General features: G+C 36.4%; 1 protein-coding gene across 1 annotated transcript in view; it reads left to right on the top strand.

Moving 5' to 3' along the window:
• Positions 1–25,296, top strand: part of TAOK1 (TAO kinase 1) — a 154,480-nt gene that overhangs the window by 77,919 nt on the left and 51,265 nt on the right. The window contains exons 3-8 of the mRNA XM_049861547.1: positions 11,836–11,907; positions 12,869–12,970; positions 14,242–14,287; positions 14,838–14,934; positions 15,995–16,108; positions 19,477–19,568. Of these exons, the coding sequence (XP_049717504.1) occupies positions 11,836–11,907; positions 12,869–12,970; positions 14,242–14,287; positions 14,838–14,934; positions 15,995–16,108; positions 19,477–19,568 (523 nt within the window). The remainder of the gene's footprint in view (positions 1–11,835; positions 11,908–12,868; positions 12,971–14,241; positions 14,288–14,837; positions 14,935–15,994; positions 16,109–19,476; positions 19,569–25,296) is intronic.

The following is a 25,296-nucleotide window of genomic DNA, read 5'->3' as shown; positions in this document are numbered from 1 at the left end:
TCAAGATGCATTGATAATTACTGGCGATTGGAATGCGAAAGTTGGAAACAAAGAAGAAGGATCAGTAGTTGGAAAATATGGCCTTGGTGATAGAAACAATGCCGGAGATGGAATGATAGAATTTTGCAAGACCAATGACTTCTTCATTGCAAATACCTTCTTTCACCAGCATAAACGGCGACTATACACATGGACCTCCCCAGATGGAACACAGAGAAATCAAATTGACTACATCTGTGGAAAGAGACGATGGAAAAGCTCAATATCAGCAGTCAGAACAAGGCCAGGGGCCAACTGGGGAACAGACCATCAATTGTTCATATGCAAATTCAAGCTGAAACTGAAGAAAATCAGAACAAGTCCACGAGAGCCAAAATACGACCTTGAGTCTATCCCACCTGAATTTAGAGACCATCTCAAGAATAGATTTGATGCATTGAACACTAGTGACTGAAGACCAGATGAGTTGTGGAATGACATCAAGGACATCATCCATGAAGAAAGCAAGCGGTCACCGAAAAGACAGGAAAGAAAGAAAAGACCAAGATGGATGTCAGAGGAGACCCTGAAACTTGCTCTTGAGCGTCGAGCAGCTAAAGCAAAAGGAAGAATTGATGAAGTAAAAGAACTGAACAGAAGATTTCAAAGGGCCTCTCAAGAAGACAAAATATTATAATGACATGTGCAAAGAGCCGGAGATGGAAAACCAAAAGGGAAGAACACACTCGGCGTTGTTCAAGCTGAAAGAACTGAAGAAAAAATCCAAACCTCGAATTGCAATAGTGAAGGACTCCATGGGGAAAATATTAAACGACGCAGGAAGCATCAAAAGAAGATGGAAGGAATATACAGAGTCATTATACCAAAAAGAATTAGTCGATATTCAGGCATTTCAAGTGGTGGCATATGATCAGGAACCGATGGTGCTGAAGGAAGAAGTCCAAGCTGCTCTGAAGGCATTGGTGAAAAACAAGGCTCCAGGAATTGATGGAATATCAACCCAGGTGTTTCAACACCCAGATGCAGCATTGGAGGTGCTCACTCGTCTATGCCAAGAGATATGGAAGACAGCTTCCTGGCCAACTGACTGGAAGAGATCCAAACTTACGCCTATTCCCATCCCAAGAAAGGTGATCCAACCAAATGTGGAAATTATAGAACAATATCATTAATATCACATGCAAGCAAAATTTTGCTGAAGATCATTCAAAAATAGCTGCAGCAGTATATTGACAGGGAACTGCCAGAAATTCAGGCCGGTTTCAGAAGAGGACATGGAACCAGGGATATCATTGCTGATGTCAGATGGATCCTGGCTGAAAGCAGAGAATACCAGAAGTACATTTACCTGTGTTTTATTGACTATACAAAGGCATTCGACTGTGGGGATCATAACAAACTATGGATAACACTGTGAAGAATGGGAATTCCAGAACACTTAATTGTGCTCATGAGGAACCCTTACATAAATTAAGAGGCAGTTGTTCGGACAGAACAAGGGGATACTAATTGGTTTAAAGTCAGGAAAGGTGTGCGTCAGGGTTGTATTCTTTCACCATACCTATTTAATCTGTATGCTGAACAAATAATCCGAGAAGCTGGACTATATGAAGAAGAACGGGACATCAGGATTGAAGGAAGACTCATTAACAACCTGCATTATGCAGATGACACAACCTTGCTTGCTGAAAGTGAAGAGGACTTGAAGCACTTCCTAATGAAGATCAAAGACCACAGCCTTCAGTATGGATTACACCTCAACATAAAGAAAACGAAAATCCTCACAACTGGACCAATGAGCAACATCATGATAAACGGAGAAAAGATTGAAGTTGTCAAGTATTCCATTTTATTTAGATCCAGAATCAACACCTATGGAAGCCGCAGTCAAGAAATCAAAAGACGCATTGCATTGGGTAAATCTGCTGCAGAGGATCTCTTCAAAGTGTTGAAGAGCAAAGATGTCACCCTGAAGACTAAGGTGGGCCTGACCCAAGCCTTGGTATTTGCAATCGCATCATATGCATGTGAAAGCTGGACAATGAATAAGGAAGACTGAAGAAGAGTTGACACCTTTGAATTGTGGTGTTGGCGAAGAATATTGAGTATACCATGGACTGCCAAAAGAACGAACAAACCTGTCTTGGAAGAAGTGCAGCCAGAATGCTCCTTAGAGGCAAGGATGGCGAGACTGCGTCTTACATGCTTTGGACATGTTGTCAGGAGGGATCAGTCCCTGGAGAAGGACATCATGCTTGGCAGAGTACAGGGTCAGGGGAAAAGAGGAAGACCCTCAATGAGGTGGATTGACAGAGTGGCTACAACAGTGGGCTGAAGCATAACAACTATTGTAAGGATGGCTCAGGACCGGGCAGTGTTTTGTTCTGTTGTGCATAGGGTCGCTATGAGTCGGAACCGACTCGACGGCACCTAACAACAACAACAACAACATAGCCAATGATGAGTCTATGTAGCAGAGGTTAGCAAACTTTAACTTATGGGCCAGATCTGTCCTGTGACCTGTTTTTGTTCAGCTCCCAAACTAAGAGTGGTTTTTACATTAAGAAGAAAAAAATGTGCAGCACAGACTGTATGTGGCCTGCAAAGCCTAAAATATTTACCATCTCATCCTTTACAGAAAGAATTTGCTGAATTCTGATCTAGAGAAGAAATAAACAAGGCTTACCACCACCTTAATGTACATTAGACGGGTTCATACAATAAAAAAGTAGGGAGGGAAAAAAAATAAAAAGCTGACTTAGGAAGTTCAGGTTAGAACAAACCCAGAACCATTAAATGAAACCATTGAGTAGTCAGAGGCAACTGCTAAGAGCAGATATTTTCTGTTACTTTTCTTGATTTCTGGGAAACGTGCAACATATAACCAAACCAAAACCAAACCCACTGCTGTCGAATCGATTCTGACTCATAGCAACCTTACAGGACAGAGTAGAACTGCCCCATAGAGTTTCCAAGGAGCGCCTGGTGGATTCGACCTGCTGACCTCTTGTTTAGCAGCTGAAGCACTTAACCACTACACTACCAGGGTTTTCCGTGCAACGTATAGGTGAGCAAAATTTGAATGTAGCCCAGAATCAAATCTTCTTGTGGTAATTCCATTTCTAGGTCTCTAACATTTATATTTTTTGGTATCAGATAATCTTGGTGTGCGTGTGTGTATATATGTGCCCACCTCTGTATGTTCCGCCTCACTCCCACCCACAGCAGGGCTGTATGTGTAGTGTCTGTCTGTAAAGTAGATAGAGGAAAGACCCTCTTGTCAAATAATTTTTACATGACTAAAATATTTTTTATAACACTTCTTTGAATTTTTATTAATTGGAAGTAGGGATCATCTTAAGTTAAAGATATTCTAATGGAACTATGCTGGCTATCTCATAAGGCAACGTAATGAAGGGCTGGTGTCATAAGTATTTGAAAGCAAACCAGAAAGTCAGATGTGCAAAAAGATCACTGTCTCTAGATTGCCAGCAAGATTAACATTCTCTTTTAGTTTTCAATACCTTAAATAGAACTAACGTGATGTCAGTAGATAGCCATAAAACTGCTGCCGTCGAGTCGATTCCGACTCATAGCGACCCCATAGGACAGAGTAGAACTGCCCCATAGAGTTTCCAAGGAGTGCCTGGCAGATTCGAGCTGCCGACCTTTTGGTTAGCAGCCGTAGCACTTAACCACTATGCCACCAGAAAAAAAAAAAGCCATAGGATAAGTCAAAAAGCCGAAGAGAGTACTGGCTTGGGAACCAGGTAGCTTGCTAACAGAAGTGGCAAACCATACATGACCCCAGAAAAGTTTTACTTTGCAAAAGTTATTTTCTTCTTCATTTTTTAAAGTGAGATATAACATCTACCTCTTATTTCCTAGTGTAAGATTTTACTAATTTGTGTTCTTTTAGGAGCTTTGTGCATTTTATCTTTCCAGTGATTAAAGTAAACGGTTTAGTGTTGTTCACATTAGACTTAAGAGAAAAGTGGTGAACACAAGAAAAGAAATACAGAAAGACAATTTATATATAATTATTAATTGACAATGATTTCAGATCATTCTTATTAACTGATTAAAATAGATCCCAGTGTCACAGTTTCCTGGTTTAAAACAAAAAAATTGGTTGTGTGCATCATCTTTTTACTACTCAATCTATTTTTGTTCCTTTTACACCTTAGATAGCATCTGGTTTGTTTAGCCCATCAGCTAACTTTACTCTTTTCCTCTCTGAGGGTGAGAATATATGACATGTAGCATCATACTCTTCTTGGATTACTCAGAGCTCATTTGGTTCTTAAAAAACTGTTTCTTTTGACTCTTAACCTTGCTTTTTCTGTATTAGAAGAATATTATATCCTTTTTTAATATGGGTCCTGTTTACTTCTTCACATCCTTTATGCTAGTCTTGTTGTATATATTATTGTATCTACATATATTATAAACTCACAATACAATGTTACAATTTTTGCTTTAAACAGTCATGTATTTTAAAGAATTAAGAGTTTACTTGAAAGAGCTCCCAGTGGTTAAAACTGGAACAGTTTGAGCAAGAAAAGATTCCCATTATTAAATGTAGAAACACTGAGGCAAATAAATTGTCACAACCATTTGTGGGCAAAAGTTTAAAGAGAAACAGGATATATGTATAATTTCAAGTATCTCTCCCAAGATAGTCATTAATTGAAACAGGAAAATCAGTGGAGAAACTTGACAGAGTCCACCTTAATTAAGAGACCAAAGTTGATGCAGTGAATTGATTTGTGTCCCCCCAAAATATCCATCAACTTGGCTAGGTCATGATTCCCAGTGTTGTATGATTGTCTGCCGTTTTGTCATCTGTTGTGATTTCCCTATGTGTTGTAAATCCTAATCTCTGCCTGTGGTTAATGAGGCAAGGTTAGATTATGTTAAAGAGAATTAGGGTGGGCTATAACACCCTTACCCAGGTCACATCGCTGATCCTGTGTAAAGGGAGTTTCCCTGTGGTGTGGCCTGTATCACCTTTTATCTCTGGAGAGATGAAAGGGAAATGAATAGAGATTGGGGGAACTCAGACCACCAAGAAAGCAGTCAGGAGCAGAGCACATCCTTTGAAGCTGGGGTTCCTGTGTGGACCAAGGGAAGATTGATGACAAGGACCTAGATAACTAACACAGTTGATATCGCCCGTAATAAGACATATCAACATCATGTATCCCCTGATATGACACTATGAGGACACATCACTGTTGTGGTGCTCTTGCAAAAAAAATAAAAATAACTCTAATTATGAGGAAATATCAGACTGACTCAAATTGAAGAACATTATATAAAATGGCTAACCAGTACTCTTCACCTGAACGTGAAGAAAATAACAGAATAAACAAATAACTGGTAAACAACATCATGATAAATGAAGAAATTGAAGTTGTCAGTGATTTCATTCTACTTGGATGAATAATCAGCACCCATGGAAGCAGTAGTCAAGAAATCAAAGGACATGTTGCGTTGGGCAAATCTGTAAAAGACCTGTTACAGTTGTGTTGCTTAAGTTTTAAACATTTGGGGATTTTCTAGATACCAATCTGTTATTCTCTCTTTAAATTTCTTTAAAAAGCACAGATGTTACTTTGGTGACTGAGGTGCACCTGATTCAAGCCATGGTCTTTTTAATCGCCTCATGCATGTGAAAGCTGGACAATTGAAAAGGAAAACAGAAGAAAAAAATTGATGTATTTAACTGTGGTATTGGCAAAGAATATTCACTATACTGTGGACTGTCAGAAGAGTGAACAAATCAGTCTTAGAAGAAATACAATTGGAATGCTCTTTAGAAGCAAGGATGGAAAGACTTTGGCTCTCTTACTTTGGACACGTCATCAGGAAAGACCAATCGCTAGAAAAGGACATCATGTTTGTTAAAGTAGAGGGTCAGCAAAAATGAGGGAGACCCTCAATGAGATGGATTGACACAATAACCAAAACGATGGATTCAGACATACCAATGATCATGAAGATGATGCAGCGATAGGCAGCCTTTCCTTCTGTTATACATAAGGTTGCCATGAGTCAGAGCCAACTCGGTGGCACCCAACAACAAGAGCTCTTCAAAAGTGTCAAGGTCATGAAAGATAAGGAAGGACTGAGGAAGAGCCACAGATGGGAGGAGACTGAGGCAATAGGACAGCTAAATGCAATATGGGATCCTGGGTTAGATTCTTACACAGAAAAAGGTTATTAGTGGGAAAACTGGTGAAATGCAAATAAAGCCTACAGTTCAGTTAATAATAATTTTTCCAGTGTTAGTTTTGGTTGTTGATCTATATTATACAGGATGTTAACATCAGAGGAAGCTGGGTGAAGGCCATATGGTAATATCTGTACTATTTTTGAAACGTTTCTGTAAGTCTAAAATTATTTCAAAGTAGTATTTTTTTAATCGACTAATTTTGAGTGTACTTTCCATACAGTAAATACACAGATATTAGATGTGTAGTCTAATGAAATTGGACAAATTATCCCTGTAAAGCCAACAGAATGGAGTGGTTGGTGGAGGGGATAGGGTGCAAGGAGTAGGAGAGGAAGTGGCATTTCTTTGAGTATACCTTTTTGGATAGTAAATATTTTATGTATTTAAAAAAATTGAATCAGTATGTTTGGGGGGAGACCTTGAAATCAAATGCAAAGAGAGACAGTAAACCCAACTATGTTTCAGAACACACTGAGGAAAAAAAAGAACTAATGTAAGTAACTTCTTGAAAATAGTATTTTAACTGTATATCCTCAGTCTGCTTTGGGAGAAGGAAACTGCAGATAAATCTTGAACTCTTCTTAATAGGTTTGTTTCATACTGGTATAGCTGTGACTGTTCTGGAACTATGTGTAAAAGAATTAATTGGACAATGAATAATGCTGATATTGGGAGTTAGGGTTCTAACTGTGAAAGAAAACCCATTGCCATGAGTCGATTCCGACTCATAGCGAGCCTATAGAACAGAGTAGAACTGCTCCATAGAGTTTTTCAAGGAGTGCCTGGTGGATTTGAACTGCCGACCTTTTGGATAGCAGTTGGAGCTCTTAACCACTGTGTCACCAGGGTTTCCACTATGAAAGAAGGAACAGAAAACACAGAAATATGGAATTGAGGAAGGAAGAACCCTATGGAGTTAGGTAGGGATTGGATAGGAATTAGAGATATCAAAATGAACTAATTTATATGTATGTAGAATATATGTATACTGCACATACATGTATATATATCCTAGCTCTGTCCACTGCAACGTTCTAGTTGCAATGATACTCTAGTAGCAGTGAGCACACCTAGCACCCAGATCTTGAATTCTCCACCAAAAGGAACAAAGACTCCTTGGAGGAATGGCTGATCCTATTGCTGGGAAAGAGAAGGTAATAGACAAGACTAGAACATATAGTGCCAGAAAGTAAGAAAGCACTTTAAGAAAAAAATGGGGGCTCCACCAGCCAACTCCGGGATAAGTTGAGCATCAATATAAGTAAAGACAGTAATGGATTATAATGCATAGAATAAAATAGGAATTCATAATTTCTATGGTGGTGGGTGGATGAATGGGAAGAGAGGGCTCTTCTTTGTAATAGAACCCTGACTGATTAATGTGGAAAGAGTGGTTGAGTTGGAAAAATGAGCATTTTACAGTCATCATACGGAAGATTGTTTTAACCTAGAGTATTCACTGGTTGCAGAATCGAGGGGAAGAGTTTGATGAGGAGCAGGATGTTTCCAGATTAAGTGTGGGGAGATACTTTTAAGTGCAAGTGTAAAATGCAAGGTGGAAAACAGTAATTATAACCATATGCACTGGAGAAACCTGACAACACCTTGAGTGGGTGATTATAATTAATACAATGAGGTATGGACATCATATACCTAGATACGATACCCTGAAAGGACACATCATTTTTATAGTATTTTGGCCAGAAATGGTATAACCTGAATCTAATCATGAAGAAATAATCAGACAAGCACAAATTTAGGCGCATTCTATGAAGTACCATGGTGGGGTGGTGGTGTTACTAGGTGCCATCAAGTTGGTTCCGACTCATAGCGACCCTGCATACAACAGAATGAAACACTCCCTGGCCCTGCGCCATCCTCACAATCCTGTATCTGAGCCCTTTGTTGAAGCCACTGTGTCAATCCATCTTGTTGAGGATCATCCTCTTTTTTGTTGACCCTTTACTTTACCAAGCATGATGTCTTTCTCCAGGGACGGGTCCCTCCTGATGACATGGCCACTAGGGTGGCTATAATAAAAGAGGCAGATAATAACAGATGTTGTCAAGGATGTGGAGAAATTGGAACTCTTATACACTGTTAGTGAGAATGTGAAATCGTTTAGCCACTTCAGAAAACAGTTTGGCAATCCCTCAAATGGTTAAACATAAAGTTAACATATGAGCCAGCAATTCCCTTCGTATGTACCCAAGAGAAATGAAAAACCTATGTTCACACAAAAATTTGTACACAAATGTTTATAGCATCATTGTTCATAATAGTCAAACGGTGAAAATAAACCAAATGTCTATCAGCTGATGAAAGGATAAACAAAATGTGATATATCCACACAATGTAATATTATTCAGCCACAAAAAGGAACAAAGTATTGGTACATGCTAAGTATTGATACATGCTTAAAAACATTATGCTAAAAGATAGAAGCCAGTCACAGAAGACTACATACTACGTAATCCCATTTATATGAACTGCCCAGAACAGGTAAATTTGTAGAGACAGAAAATAGATTAGTGGTTGTTTAGGGCTGGGGTCAATGTGGGAATAGGAGGGTGATACCCAAAGGGTATGGGGATTCCTTTTGAGATGATCAAAATGCTCTGAAATTGACTGGGGCTATGATTTTACGTATCTGTGAATACACTAAAAATCATTGAATTCTGTTTTAAGTGGATAAATTGTATGAAATGTGAATTCTATCTCAATGAAAGTGTTATATACCTAAAAGAATGTAGCTGTTCAAATTTGTTGATCAGTATCGCAGGGCTCAGAGACAGGCAGAAAACATTTTGGGAAAAGATTCATATGTAAGCAGGATTTAAGTGGATGGATCCACTTCGTCCATTACAGTAAGTGGCACAAGTTCATATTAACCAGCAATTTAATTGGAATGTGTAATTGGAATGTCATTAGTTCTTTCCGGGACTCACTTAACAGAGCACAAGTGATATGCTGTTTTTGTTTTTTTTTTAAACAAGTTATTGAGGTACAATTTATATACCATAAAACCTACACATTTCAAGTGTACATTTTAGTGATTTTTAGTAACTGTACAGAATTCTGCGACCATCACCATAATCTAGTTTTAGAACGTTTTGTCTTGGTTCTAAAATTCGCTAAAGCCTGTATTGAAGATGAGTTCCTTCACAGATGTTTTGAGGTGGTTCTGACCCTCTTAATGAACTCATTTTAAGTATTTCACAGCTATTCTCTTGTGTCTTCTTAATATATATTACCATTCTTTCGTGCACTAAGAGAGTTTGTCTCTTCTTTTCCAACACATTAACTATCATGTTTATAATTTATACTTGTATTACTTTTTTGAGAATTTCCACAACAGTGTTAGCTGTTAACTGTGATACCAGTTTAGCAAACTTTCTTGATCCTGATTAGCATTTATTTGCAAAAGACACTCTATCATGTTGAGGACTTTTCTTTCTAATTTTGACTTCCTAAGAATTAGGTCCTTTGCCAATTGAATACATTTAGAGTTGGACTCTTCCTGCATTTTCAGCATTTATTGAGAGTTTCCATATTTTTTTCCCTGTGACTTTTTAAAAAGGTGGAAACTTATGAAATGCTTTCCTGGTACCAAACTCTTTGCATTCTTGGGATAGTATATTTTGTCCAAGTGAAAGTTTCTTTTAATACCCTATAAAATTTGGTTTATTAGTTTTATTTAGAGTTTTCTTTTCTCTATTTATAAATGAAATTGGTACCTAACTTTCTATTTTGTGGTGTTTGTGAGGTTTTAGCTGGAGAGTTATATACTTTTTTCATCAAATTAATGGGAGTAGCATCCCTATTATCCCACTTGTATCCCGGAAAATTCTCCCTGGTAAAACTATTTGCCACTGAAGAGTATTTTAAAGATAATTTATTCTTTTCAGTCTTCCACCATTGTTTGTTTTACTAACATTTTCTTTTTTAGATCAGTTTTAATAATTTTTCTTGGGAAATTGTCCATTTCATTGAGATGTCAAAATTTATTAGCACAAAAAAAATTATTGGCATGGACTTGTATTTGTTGTTTCTTCGTTTATAGTATTACTTAAATTTCTGTGTTTTTCCCCTCTCAACTGTTATAACATCAAATCAGTTCCAACTCATGATGACCTCTGTGTGTGCAAATTAGAACTGCTCCGTAGGGTTTTCTGGGTTGTGACCTTTCAGAAACAGATCATCAGGCCTGTCTTCTGAGGCACCTCAGGGTGGGTTTGAACCACCAACCTTTGGGCTAGTAGATAAGTGCTTAACTGTTTGTACCACCAGGGACTCCTTTTTCTCAGCTATATTACTCAAAAGTAAACCTGCTTCCTACAGCAGAACAACAAAAAGACATCCCAATCGAAAATGGGCAAAGGACGTAAATAGACATTTGCCAAAGAAGATATACAAATGGCCAACAAGCATGTGAAAAGATGCTCAATAATCATTAGGGAAATGCAAATAAAAAATTGCAACAATACCACTTCATGCCCACTTAGATGGCCCCAATTTAAAAAACAGAGAACAGCAGGTATTGGTGAGGAAGTGGAGAAATAAGAGCCTATATTTATTGCTGGTGGGATTGTAAAATGGTACAGCCATTGTGGAAAACAGTCTGGAGGTTCCTCAAAAATTTTAACATGGAATTACTGTATAATGTAGTAATTACACTCCTAGGTATATACCCAAAAGAATGGAAAGCCAGAACACGAACAAATACATGTACACCAATCTTCATAGTGGCACTGTTGACAATAGCCAAAAGATGGAAACAACCTAAATGTCCTTCAATAAATGAATGGATAAACAAAATGTGGTACATACATAAATGAAATATTACACAGCCATAAAGAGAAATTAAGCCCTGATGCATGCTATAAAATCAATGAACCTTGAAAGCATCATGCTGAGTGAAGTCAGGCACCAAAACCAAAAACCAAACCCAGTGCCTTCGAGTCGATTCCGACTCATAGCGACCCTATAGGACACAGTAGAACGGCCCCATAGAGTTTCCAAGGAGTGGATGTGAACTGCCAACCCTTTGGTTAGCAGTCGTGGCACTTAACCACTACGCCACCAGGGTTTCCAAAGTCAGTCACAAAAGGACAAATATTGTATGATTCCACTTGAATTATCTAGAACAGGCAAATGTATACAGACCTAAGGTTATTAATAGTTACCAGGGGCAGGTGGGAGGGAGAGGTAAAGGGGAAAAGCTTAAGGGACACTGAGCGTCTGTTAAGGGTGATAGAAAAAGTTGGAAATATAATGGTGATGGTTATACAACATGATGAATACAATTTATGTTGCCATATTGTATGTGTGAAGACTGTTGAAATGGCACATGTTTTCTTATGTACATATTTACCACAATTTGAACAAAGTAAATCTGCTTGATTTTTCAGAGTACCAGTTCTCAGAGCATTTTATAAATTTTGTTATATAACGTGATTTTTTTTAATGTCCGGTAAAATCAGTTTTAATGTCCTTTTTTGACATGGTAGTTTACAAATGGTTTTATTCTCAGAGAAACAATTGCCTGGGTTTAATCTGTTAATTTTCACAATGATCCTTTCTTTGTTATTTTTTAGGCACGAGATGTACGCACCAACGAAGTGGTGGCCATCAAGAAGATGTCTTATAGTGGAAAGCAGTCTACTGAAGTAGGTTAAGTATATACATTTTTATTGGCATGTTAGAGAAAGACACTAGTTTTAATGGGATGTGCAGAATTTTTTTACCATAGTGTAACATACATAAAGAGTGCAAATCTTAGTGTATATTTCAAAAGGTTTTCTTTCTCACCAGTAACCACCCTGACAGGGAACAAAACAGAGAGTCCCTGACACAGCAGGAGAAAAGTGGGGTGTTGAACTCAAATTCTAGTAAAAGGACCAGACTTAATGGTCTGACTGAGACTGGAGGGCCCCCAGAAGGCATGGCCCCTGGACTCTCTGTTAGCCCAAAACTAAAACCATTCCTGGAGCCAACTCTTCAGACAAAGATTAGACTGGACTATAAGACATAAAACGATACTTGTGAAGAGTGTGCTTCTTAGCTCAAGTCGATACATGAGACTAAACGGGCAACTCCTGTCCAGAGGCGAGATGGGAGGGCAGAAAGGGACAGGAGCTGGTTGAACGGACACAGGAAATACAGGGTGGGGAGGAGGAATGTGCTGTCACATTATAGGGATAGCAACTAGGGTCAAAAAAAAAAAACAACAACACATTTTTTCTTTCATCGCAAAGTGAGTGCGCCTACTTCGTTAGAACGTAAAGCCGTAAACAGAACAGTACTGGCATCCTAAAAGGCTCCCAACTTGTGCTCCTTCTTTTAATTTTTTAAACTCTAGTTTAATGTATTACTCTATATTTATCTTAGAGGAATTGTCTTGACTTGAATGAAATAATTTTGCAAATTAAGTAATTGAGTTATAAACTGTATGAATGTAATTTCTTTTAACATTTTTATTGACATCTAATGTAAAAATTACAAATAAATTACAGTTGTATTTTCTTGTCAGTCCGTCTTAATTTATTAATTGCTTTTTTTCTTATTTAACTCTGTAAATAAAAGCAGCTATTCATAAATGTTCTCCTTATCCCTTTTTTCCCTTCACAGAAATGGCAGGATATTATTAAGGAAGTCAGGTTTCTACAAAGAATAAAACATCCTAACAGTATAGAATACAAAGGCTGCTATTTACGTGAGCACACAGCATGGGTAGGTATTTGTTCTCTCCTTGCTATAACTTTAGTTGGTTTTGGTTTAGAATGAATTAATTAAGACTCTCAAACTGGTTGTGTAAAGGCATGCAAAAGCACCTGAAATGTTAGTTAATGCTGAGAGAGGAAAAGCAGTACCTTCTAGAAATAGGCATAATCCTACAATTGTATGGGTGTAATTATTCATATAAGAGAAGTGCTAAATTTCTTTTAAACAGAAATGGCTTCTTTTTGTTTAATAATTAATAAACACCACAGCTAATTATCATTTTAGTATACTGAACTTAGATTTGTAATGTTTGGTCATTTTTATCCAGTTTAAATTTTGGAAGAACTCCTAAACTTGAGGCTATGGTTAAACAGACAGCAGTGATGTTGGTCAGGTTCCCTCTCTCTCTCTCAGATTCCCCATCTGTAAAACAGGAATAATAACAGAGCCTACTTCATCATAAGGTTGTAGAGGTCTTTGGTGGTTCGGTGGTAGAAGTCTTGCCTTTAATGCCTGAGATCCTGGTTCTCTTTCTGGCCAGTGTACCTCATACACAGTGTTCCCTGTCTGTCAGTAGTGGCTTGCATATTCCTATGATGCCAATCAGTTTTCACCGGCACTTTCAGACTAAGATGGACTAGGAAAAAAGGCCTGGCAATCTACTTCTGAAAATCAGCCAGTAAAAATCCTGTGGATCACGATGTTCCGATCTGCACCGGATCACGGGGATGGCATGGGACCTGGCAGCATTTCCTTCCATTGTGCATGGGGTCTCCATGAATCGGGGCCCACTTAGTAGCAACTAACAGTAACATAAGGTTGTTGTGAGCGTTAGATTATTTAATATATATAAAATAACCTGGCATATAGGAGATACTGTGTATTTACTTTACCAAAGAGATATTTAAGCGGTAACCTACACTTTATCCATATAGTTCCACAGTACAATTTTCTGATTCCTAACAGTTAGCAGTATTGTTACTATAGGTTAACTGTAACAGAATATGTATATTCCTTTCTAATTTTAATAGTTATATATGAAGTACACATTTTGTAGAAGTGATTATATGTTAGCATTATTAAAAGATTAATTTATCACTGGTTTAACTTTATACATATAGTTAACATTGATGAACAAATGAGTATTTATTTTTCAAGGTAAATGATAACTGGTGCCTGTTTTACTTAAAAGTATCTTCTGGATCTCCTGGGTGAATTTATTTGATCTCAAATGAAATCTTTATATTTTAATATTTTTATAATTTTTTTTTCCCACGTAGCTTGTAATGGAATATTGTTTAGGATCTGCTTCAGATTTACTAGAAGGTAAGTTTCCTTGTATTATTAAAGAAAAAATAATAATAACAAAATACAAAATTCAGTTAAAGATTTCTTAAATTATGTTAACACAAAATAATGCAAAAACTTTTCCAAAATAGAAAAACCCTACCCTAGATATTTCCAGGTTTGTAGCATGGTATGTGCTATCCTCATTAAATATTATATAGTAGCATAAGATAGGAGGATTCTCTTATTGTGACTTTACAGGCTTTTTTCTAATTTCTTTGTCGCTTCAGCAGCTTGACCTGCTCTTTGTGTTCAGATCAAAGATAAGAGAACATATCTTCTGTTAATTTTGTTTTTGTAATCACCAAACGATTGTTTAGTATTCTTAACTAAGAGGAAGACTGGCTTTGAAATAAGCTAACAGCTGGATACAACTATATACCAGTTCTAAAGTTCTATCGACTTGTTTTACTATCTTAGAAAATGTTAGTATCCTAAAATTGTCCCATATATTAGGAATGTATATTTATTATTTTAAATTGTAATATTCTATATAATAATTAATTTCAAATAAATTCTTTATTTTAAGTTCACAAAAAGCCATTACAAGAAGTAGAAATAGCAGCAATAACACATGGTGCTCTCCAGGGATTAGCCTACTTACATTCTCATACCATGATCCATAGGTAAGTTCTTTGAAAATTATCATATATTAACAAGCAGATGGCTTCTTGCATTTATCAACCCAAAAAATTAACTGAAATTTTTGTCGGTTATAACCAAATAGAAGTGTTTCAGAATCTTGTAAATGCATGTTTTTTAGCATGTCCATCTTCTAAAAAGATTACACCTGGTCTCTCTTTTTAGGGTTATTTTCATCTTTGCCTGCTCATGCTACTGGGTCTTCTTGAGTTATGCATACTTTATGGATTTGTGGTAGAAACTTAATTGTAGAATCACTAAATGTGCAAGCTGGAAGAACATTGGGGATCATATAGTCTTTTCCGTTTTACAGATGAAGCCCCAGTTTGTGACTCGTTTCCTAAAGGTTGCAAAGCTAGATGCATTAGAGCTAGAACTAAACCTTTTGTCCTCCTGGTAACTGATACTGCCAGGTTTGTTCCACTGATTTCATGACATGGACAAATAAAAGTTACTTAAGACTCTTTATGCTTTAATCACTGATAGTGGGTAGTAACTTTGATATGAAACCATTTTGTAAAGCATTTTTGGCACTGGTATTGGTTTTGACGATTTTAGAAGAAAACTAGCAATTTTTGATTTCATATGTATCAACCAGACAGTGCATATTAAACTGTGTAACAGGATCATCTTGACTTAATGGGCTATCATTTTTTTTTTTCAGATGAGCAAAGTCAGGTCCAAGAGAAATCCATGTAGCTTGTAAATAAGTCTGGTGGTGCAGTGGTTAAAACAATTATTTGTACCAAGGAACAGACTCAAGATAGACAATATGCTCCAATTAGCTGATTTTCTCTCTTTTGTCATTTACGGCTGTTTGACTTCATTTCTAGAAAATTGTTACTGTGTATTTATTCGAATTTTATAATTTTTATTTTCTAACTTGAATCTTAATAGTCACTTTCGCAGTTGTAAGACTATCCTAGGACTTAATTATTTTGATTTCTCCTTCCCTATCTTAGGAATTCTTGTTTGATTTTTTATCATTTACAATACAATCTAATGAAGAAAAGATAAATAATTTTCTGTACTCCTTAAACCCAGAGATATCAAAGCAGGAAATATCCTTCTGACAGAACCAGGCCAGGTGAAACTTGCTGACTTTGGATCTGCTTCCATGGCATCTCCTGCCAATTCTTTTGTGGGAACGCCGTATTGGTAAGAATTGTCTTATCTGTTATTGATCCTCATAATTGAAAGACACAATATGTGGTTGTACATTTTTCCAGATGTCTTTTTTCTGTAAATACACCCACTCCTCACTTATCAACATGGTTAGGTTCCAAGACCATGTCATTAAGGTGAAAATCAGCATTATACAAAAATGGAGGATGACCACATTAGATCACAAAATGGAGGTTGATTACATCATTGCATACTACCAAATTACATCATTATGTAACTGCTACATTATATCATTATGTAATTGCCAAAACAGTGAGAATCATGGCTCAGCCAAGCTGACAAAAAACCTCAAGCATCACAGCCAGGATTACCCTCTCCTCACCCTTCAGCGTTTGTTACTGCCAGACATGTGTTGTTAATGCACAAATGGTTGGATAGTAAATTTTTACTATTGTCGTAAATGTGAAATGTCAGATAATGAGATAGTCAATAAGTGAAGAGTAGGTGTATAATGCTATCTTGGACATTTTAACTTTAAGGACTATAGTTAGTTTTTAATACAGATTTGAGTGCTGCCCTTGAATCTCTTTTTTTTTTTTAATCTTTTTTAAGTCTCCCCCCCCGCCCCCCAGTTCCATCCACATTATTAATTATCTGCATCATAAATTGGGTGTGGGAATGAAAAAGTCTTAAAAAATCCAGGTATGGGGAAATAGAAATGCTAAATGGAAATTTGTGTGTTTTCCTTAGGTTTACCTTTACTATGTTTCAGTGATTTTCAAACAGAGAGCACCTGAAGGCTGGTAGCTACTTCAGAGTTGTTTTTTTTTTTCTTTTGTTTGGTGTTTTTGTTGGTTGTTTTAACTTATTTATTATAGAGATTTTCAAATACACACAAAAGTGGACAAAGATATAACAAAACCTCATGTTCCAATCACCTAGCCCAACAATATTGTCTCATGGCCGGTCCTACCGTACACATTCTCTCTGCCTCCCAACCCCACCCTCGATATTTTGAAGTAAACCCTAGACACCATATAATTTTATCCGTAACTAATTCAGTAGTATTATCAGCAAGTCAGAAGGAAATAATTTTCCACGTTTTCAGCTTTCTTGTGTTCTCTTACTCTGTGTAATCTGAAAACGGTGCCTGATGGCCACTGCATCTCCTTCCCCACCTGCCTTCCAAATCTCCCCTCTCCTGCTTTATAAAACAAATGCTTCGGACCCATCCTGAATATTACAGTGGTGAATCTGCTTTGGGATGTAAAAGCCTCTGAGGCATACCAAAGGGACAATTTGAGAATGTGTAGCATTTATGAAAAATATTGAAGGGTCAGAGTGCAAACTCATGGCAGGGCCCTGTGCCTTTCCAGTCATCTCCCTTCCCCTTCTTTTTCTCCCCCCTTTTCTTTCGCCTCCATTACACTCCCCTTTTCTTTCCAGATTAGAATTTAGAACTGATGGTTGTCATGGGGACACATATTAACATGTTTATTTGCATTGAAAAATGAAGTCGGGCTTTTCTGACAGCAAGTGACTCTGACTTAGTAATATGACCATGAAGACTTCCTTTGCTATAGGTTATATGGTACTTTTTTTTTTTAAATAAATGAGCTAATTCTGCAGCTCCAAGGTTATGATGAAAACATATTTAAAATTCACATATAATATACGTGTATATGCTATACATTATATTCATCTATTAAACTTATAAAATTTAAATGTCATCTTAAAAATGCGCAGTGGGATACACATAGTTTTTTAATATGTAGGAGACATATGAATAAACAATTTGAAGGCCACTGCTTTAGATGACAAAAATTTCTTATGTAGAACCCTAGTCTGGATATAAAAAAAGGTTCTGTGAGCAAATAATACTTCTGAATGATTCCCTTATTTAGAAATTAATGATGAATATTGGATATTAAAAAATCCCTGGAAAGCCCTGCAATAAAAAACAAAAATCACATCTTTAACCTTGTTTAACTTAGTAATTTCCCAAACTTACTTTAGTGTCTTAAAAAAACACTTAGGGAACACCCTATTATTGACAATTAAAAGTTTACTTCATTTACATATTTGTTAATTTGAATATAGTATATTTGGAGCACAAGAACTACATATCTATATGTTGTCACGCGCATTTGTGGGTATCTGGTAACAATGTTACTGAAGCAATCAGCAGCTGTTTTAAGTGTCTGCACTTAACACCAAATACAAATGAAGCATAAAGCAAAGTAGCATCAAGAACTCTGGATTCTAGCTGAAGACACAAATCAGTGTTTCATTTTATAACTAAGAAGCCTATAAAGTTGAAAACTGTATGATTGAGTTGGGAGTTTTTATCGTGGAACATTATTTGTATTTGAAAGAAAGACTGACAGACAATCTGTGGTTATCCAGTCTTGGGTATTATGGTAGATAATTTCTCAGTTGTCACGTCAAGGAAAACAGCTGACATTATTTATTGTCAGTGATAAAATTCAGTATTTCAAGCAAAAATTAGACTTTGTAGTGAGGTCCTAAGACCAAAAATATTTGAGAACTGCTGGTCTATGGGTATATGCAGTACTAGAATCTGCAGAACTAGAGCAGAATACAGCCCTGCACTGGGGGGTATCTTTGTTTAGAGTGCTGCTGTATGATCATGACAGATGGTGAGACTGAGGATAGTCTCAAACTATAAATGGCATCCTAAATATTTACCTCACAGCCTGGAATACATTTATTTCTCATTATAAAAATCCTTATGTTCACTCCATCAGCCTGACACCAGAAGAACTAGATGGTGCCCAGCTACCACCAGTGGCCGCCCTGACAGGGAACACAACAGAAGGTCCCTGACACAGCAGGAGAAAAGTGGAGTGCAAAACTCAAATTCTACTAAAAAGACCAGACTTAATGGTCTGACTGAGACTGGAGGAACCCCAGAAGACATGGGCCCTGGACTCTCTGTTAACCCAGAATTAAAACCATTCCCAGAGCCAACTTTTCAGACAAATATTAGACTGGACTATACAACATAAAATGACACGTGTGAAGAGAGTTCAAGTAGATACACGAGACTAAATGGGCAGCTCCTGTCTGGAGGTGAGATGAGAAGGCAGAAAGGGATAGGAGCTGGTTGAATGGACACAGGAAATCTACGGTGGAAAGGAGGAATGTGTGGTCCCATTGTAGGGATAGCAACTACGGTCACGTAACAATGTGTGTATAAGTTCTTGTATGAGAAACTAACATGAGCTGTAAACTTTCATCTAAAGCACACACACAAAAAAATCCTCATGTTCAGATAAATTGACTGGAATTGAAACCAGTCTTCCTCATATAGATGGTCACTACATTCTCAAAGAACAGTATACATTTTTCAGACTTTAAATGAACATTTTATGTTTTAGGATGGCCCCAGAAGTAATTTTAGCCATGGATGAAGGACAGTATGATGGCAAAGTAGATGTATGGTCTCTTGGAATAACATGTATTGAACTAGGTAAGCATTGTTCTTCATTACTGTGGAGTGAGTTTTGATCAGTGTTTTACCTTAATTTTTGTACCTAATTACAACATTTTATCTCATGTGCCACTTCCTAAGGGGAGCAATAAATACAGACTGTATTAACGTTCTAACTTAGGTTTTCTGATAATTTTCATACATACTAAGTTAAATGAGGGTTAAGATAATTTTCCACTGTGGTTTTAATAAGTTTGAAGTATCTGTTTCTAACATTAACGAGTATTTCTTAAATATCTAGAAAGTATCTATGAATACTAAGTTTATCATCTGTAGAAGCTCTCTAAAGCATTCATGAATTATTTGCCTCTACCTACAGTACTTAATTTAAGTTAGGTATGGTAATTAGATGTCAGGTTGTATACTATATTGTAGAAGTTTGATTTTATGCACATATTTTGTTCTGTTGCCCGTAAGTGGAACTGTGGTAAAAACAGTTGACCATCATAACTTATTAACATTCTACTGTCAGTGAGCTAGGTGAGTAATTGAACTGCCTCTGTAATTGAAGGTGATGGCCATCGTCTTGCACTTGATTCCCAGTCTTTCCCCCACTAGCCCGATATCTTTTCTTTGTTTTTCTTCTTATAAGAATATTTCATTTAACATATTTAAAAGTGGAAAATATTACTAGTATTTAATCGAAACATTCTAGAAGGAGTAACCAAGGTCTGAAAAATAATATATTAAAAGTAAAATCAATGTGTAATTCTGGTAAATCATTATCAACCTGGATTTGTCAGTAGTTTTCTGAAACAGGGAAATTGAGGTACAGTGAAGGTAAACGTTTTCTTAATATTACACAGGTTATAGTATAATTTCAGTAACAACCATACTGTTTCTATTTTGTGGTCCAATATTTTCCCAAAATAAGGTAATCTTTAAATAATTTCATTTTTTTGTTGGAATTCCTACATTAACCATTCCCTTCAAGCTCTACCTCATCATGTTTATTATATAGTTTGACAACACCAGGAATCAGAGATTTTAGAGATTACCATAATGTCATTCTTTCGTAATATCTTGCTTTCAATTTGAGGTTTGTGAAATATTTCTATAAGTCCATTTTTTAAGAAACCTTGATATAAACGTAGAGAAGAAACTACGGGATATATTCTACCCATGCCTTGCTTTTAGATACTCAGGTTTTCTGGTATATACTTGTGCCCTTACTGGTGATGAAATTGCATTAATGGTCTGTTAGTTATCAGTGCTATATTTTAAGATTTACATAATTAGAGGAAACTACAGTTTTTACGAAATTGCTTCTTATTTTTCTAGGCTGTCTAGCTTTTTATTCTAGTTCATAAAATGGAGTGCCTTCACAATGGACTTTCTAATAATAAAACAACTTCAGGAGATGTGACTACTACCTTTAGATCATTTTAAGTGGGTGAGATGTTTCAGAGACTTTAGCAGAGTTTTAGGCATACATTTGGCATCTTCATCTTTTATAAATATTCATAACCAGTTTTTATAATATTACTTGGAAATGTTTTAAATTCTAAAATGCTCAATCAGGAATTATATTTTAAGCCTGGCTCTGTTGTGTGGGAGATGTCTAGAGTAGCACTGTTCAGTAAAATGTTCTACGGTGATGGAAATGTTCTGTATCTGCATGGCTATTGAGCACTTGGAATGTGGCTAGTTCAACTAAGCAACTGAATTTCTAACTTTATTTAATTTTAATTAGTTTACATTTAAATAGCCACATGTGGCTAGTGATTACTCTGTTGAACAGCACAGATCTAAAGGCATGATTTTCAATGCAAATTAGATTCAGTGTTGGGAAATATGTCTGTTATGTGCTTTTCCACTTTAAAATTGTTAAGGATAATGACTTAAAGCAAATTTATAATTTAGGTAAAGAGCAAACATCAATTGTACTATCTTTGGTTTTAATAAATGTAGTTCTGGATGAATATGACTCTTTGTCACCTTGGTATCACAAAAGTCAAAATAACTTGGTAATTTCTTCTGACCCAACGTTAAAGTGAAGAATTTTTCATAGATAGTTTTATTTGCTTGTTTACAGTTAATCAGATGAAGAAGACCCCTAGTGTGTTTTTTTCAGCCATATGTACAATTGTATAGTTTTCTTTATAAAAATCAAATTTACCTTTGTTTTCTGCTTATATACTGAGGATAGAAAATTAGAAAAAGTGAAAAGAAAATAAATCATCCATAGTTCTACTGTCTAAACATAACCATTGTAAATTTCCTTCCTTTTTTTTTTGTTGTTGTTTTACTTTACACATAATTTTTCATGTTGCTGCTGTAATTGACTCCTCTTAACATAACACCAACCTAATGCTATATATATATATACTTTTTAAAAAAATTGTTTTTTATTGTTGCCAACAGGTTGCCGTTTATGAGCTGAGTAACTTTGGGCACCTTAACCTATCTCACAGGATTAAGTGATACATATCAAGCGCTTAGAATAGACCCAGACACATAGTAAGCATTGATAAATGTTGGTCATTTTTCCAATTTGTGCCTGATGTAGTTCCTTCTTATATCCTCAAGTTAAGGGTTAAGTAAATCTAACTTACAGAGGAACTTCTTAAAATAAAAACACCATCCCATCCAGAAAAAAACAAAAAAGGGACAAAAACTTTTCTCCCGTGTCTTAACGTCCTGTAGAGAGCCAAGGTGAAAGGAAACTTGTTTAAGTTGATTATCAGTACTGATTCCCAAGCAAGGACAAAGTCATTTCTACCATTGAGAGACATAGCCATAAAATAAAATGGTAAAATTTGAACTCATTTACCTCACCTTTTGGTAATTACTCTCCTGTGTAAGTACACATTATTTGAACTTTTTCTCTGGAAGTTTTTTTCACTGGACTTTGTTTTCTGCAGTTTGCTTTCTAGAACTTCCGGTTCTTCTATCTCAATTTTATGTCATTTCCTCTTTAGTTTTAGTGGTATTAATTCTACAGAAGCAATCCATGTTTATGGAAAGAGACATCTGAGAAGCATGTTCAAAAGATAATAAGGCACATGGATAAACCTTGAAAACATCATGTTGAGTGAAGTAAATCAGCAACAAAAGGACAAATACTGTATGATCTCACTTATATGAAATAAGCAAATGTATAGAAATTAAAGATTATTAGTTCTTTCAAGAGGTGGAGGGTGGAAGGAAGGGAGAGTTATTGCATAGGGGGCGTTAAGTTTGTGTTATAGTAGTGGAATGATTTGGAAAAGAATAGCAAGAATGGTGGCACAACTTGAAGAATGTAATCAGTGTCAATGGTGCTGGACTACCACCTCTGAGGGCTGCCCTGACGGGGATCACAATAGAGGGTCCTGGACAGAACTTAAGAAAAGTGTAGAACAAAATTCTAACTCACAAACCAGACTTACTGGCTTGACAGAGACTGGAGAAACCCTGAGAGTACGGCCCCTGGACACACTTCTAGCTCAGTAATGAAATCACTCCTGAGACTCAACCTTCAGCCAAAGATTAGATAGGCCTGTAAAATGAGACTAAAGGGTCACACCAGCCCAGGGGTAAGAACTAGAAGGCAGGAGAAGACAGGAAAACTGGTAATATGGAACTCAAGGTCGAGAAAGAAGAGCCTTGACATGTCGTGGGTTTGGTAATCCGTGTCACAGAATGATATATATAGTAATTGTTTAATGAGAAGCTAGTTTGTTCTGTAAACCTTCATCTAAAGTACAATAAAAAAAGAACAACTGACAGTAAAAAAAATAAAATCAGTGTCACTGAATTGGACATGTAGAAACTGTTGAGATAATATACATATGTTTTATAGTTTCACCACAATTTATTTAAAAAAAGATAAGATGGTGTCTCTAACTTTTATTATGATAAAAAATATATTACATAAAATTTAACCATTTTCAAGTATATAATTTTTTGGTATTAATTCCATTTACCATGTAATACAACCATATCTATTTCTAAAAATTTTCATCACTCTATGAACAGACACTCTGTACCCATAAAGAAATAATTCCCTATTTGTTCTTCTCCTCAGTTTCTGGTAATCTCTACTTTCTGTCTCTATACATTTGCCTATTATAAAGATTTCATGTAAGAAGAATCATATAGTATTTGTCTTTTTCTGTCTGGCTTTTTTCACTTAGCATAATGTTTTTGAGATTCATCCATGTTGTGACATGTATCATAACTGCATTCCTTTTTTTAATATTCCATTGTATTTATAATATTACATTTTGTTGATCCAGTCATCTGTTGATGGACATTTGGGTTGATTTCACCTTTTGGCTATTATGAATAATACTGCCATGAACATTCACATACAAGTATCTGTTGAGCCCTTATTTTCAAAATTCTTTTGAGTTTATACCTAAACATGGGATTGCAGGATCATGAGGTAATTCTATTTTTAACTTTTTGAGGAATGTAACTTTTTTGGGAACATTAAAGTTTAGTTGTAGCTCATACAAAAAACCAAACCCAAACCCATTGCCATCAAGTCGATTCTGACTCATAGCTACCCTGTAGGACACAGCAGAACTGCCCCATAGGGTTTCCAGGGAGTGGCTGGTAGATTTGGAATGCTGACCTTTTGGTTAGCAGCCAAGCTCTTAGCCACTGCATCACCAGGGCTCCAGTAGCTCATAGGATTATTTTGAAACAAAAAGTTGAACCCACCAAAATCTATCACATTTTATATTTGGTGAATCTCTTATATTATTTTTAGTTAATTTTAGTGCTCTTTGATAAATTGAGAGATGGTTAAATTTATAGTAAGTGAAAATATAAAAAGGCATATTCTGGTTTGATGGTATACCGTTCAAAAAATTTAAGGACCTTAATAAATTATCATAGAAACAGATAAGTCATTTATTTCATTCATTCAGAATTTCTTCAGTAAGCCCTTCTCCTTTGTAAGCTATTCAGTTTTAAAGCCATTAGGTGGGACATAGTGAAGTTAGGTGTCCTTACTAGGTGGTGAGCCTTGGTAGTCCTTAGTTACGTGTCAGAGTCGAGAAAGTAGAGGAGGGAATTCCCACAGAGAAGTAGCCTGATGCCGACACCCATGCCAGGTGGGCAGTCCTGTGTGGAGATATGGAACCATAGTGGGATGACTAAGGCATTCATGCATGGAAGCACTCTGCATGAGGCATCAGAGCCCAAGTACTGTGAGAAGATGACAGTGCAGAGGGAGTGTGCCATCGTATGAGTCTTAGGAAAATATTCATATTTGGGGATGACATGACACAGAGTGGCAGTGCCTGATTAGGATGCAGAGAAGTGGCCCAGTTTTAGTGGGGTGTCAGAAACTGAACCGGTGAAGTAGGTGTCCATCCTGTAGGGCAACTTCGAATGGGACTCCAGAACTTGAGCAGAGAGGATGGCTTCTGCTCAACAGAGAGGGTGCTTGCAAAGATTGGAAATTGGTTGCATACAGAGGAAGTTTATCAAATAAGAAAATACAGTAAAGATAATGGGAGCAGGGTTTGTCATTGTCAGAGAAGGACATTACAATTATGGAAAGAGAAGGCTAGAATAAACACTATGGTGTTCAATTGGAATTGAGGTATTGTAGTGAACTCATGGTTTTAATATAGAAATAAATTTAAATGTTTAATGTGCCTGTATGTGTATAAATACGTTATGTACATTTATGTATTCCCTATGTCTGTGCCCTGAGAGGGCCTGGGAGCAGTGACATGAAAATAGAAGTGAGTACACTTAAGTCCATGGC

This window comes from Elephas maximus, chromosome 19, assembly GCF_024166365.1.
Source record: "Elephas maximus indicus isolate mEleMax1 chromosome 19, mEleMax1 primary haplotype, whole genome shotgun sequence".
Taxonomy (NCBI): domain Eukaryota; kingdom Metazoa; phylum Chordata; class Mammalia; order Proboscidea; family Elephantidae; genus Elephas; species Elephas maximus.
Note: the sequence above shows the minus strand (reverse complement) of the source record. Positions and strands in the feature narration are given on the sequence as shown.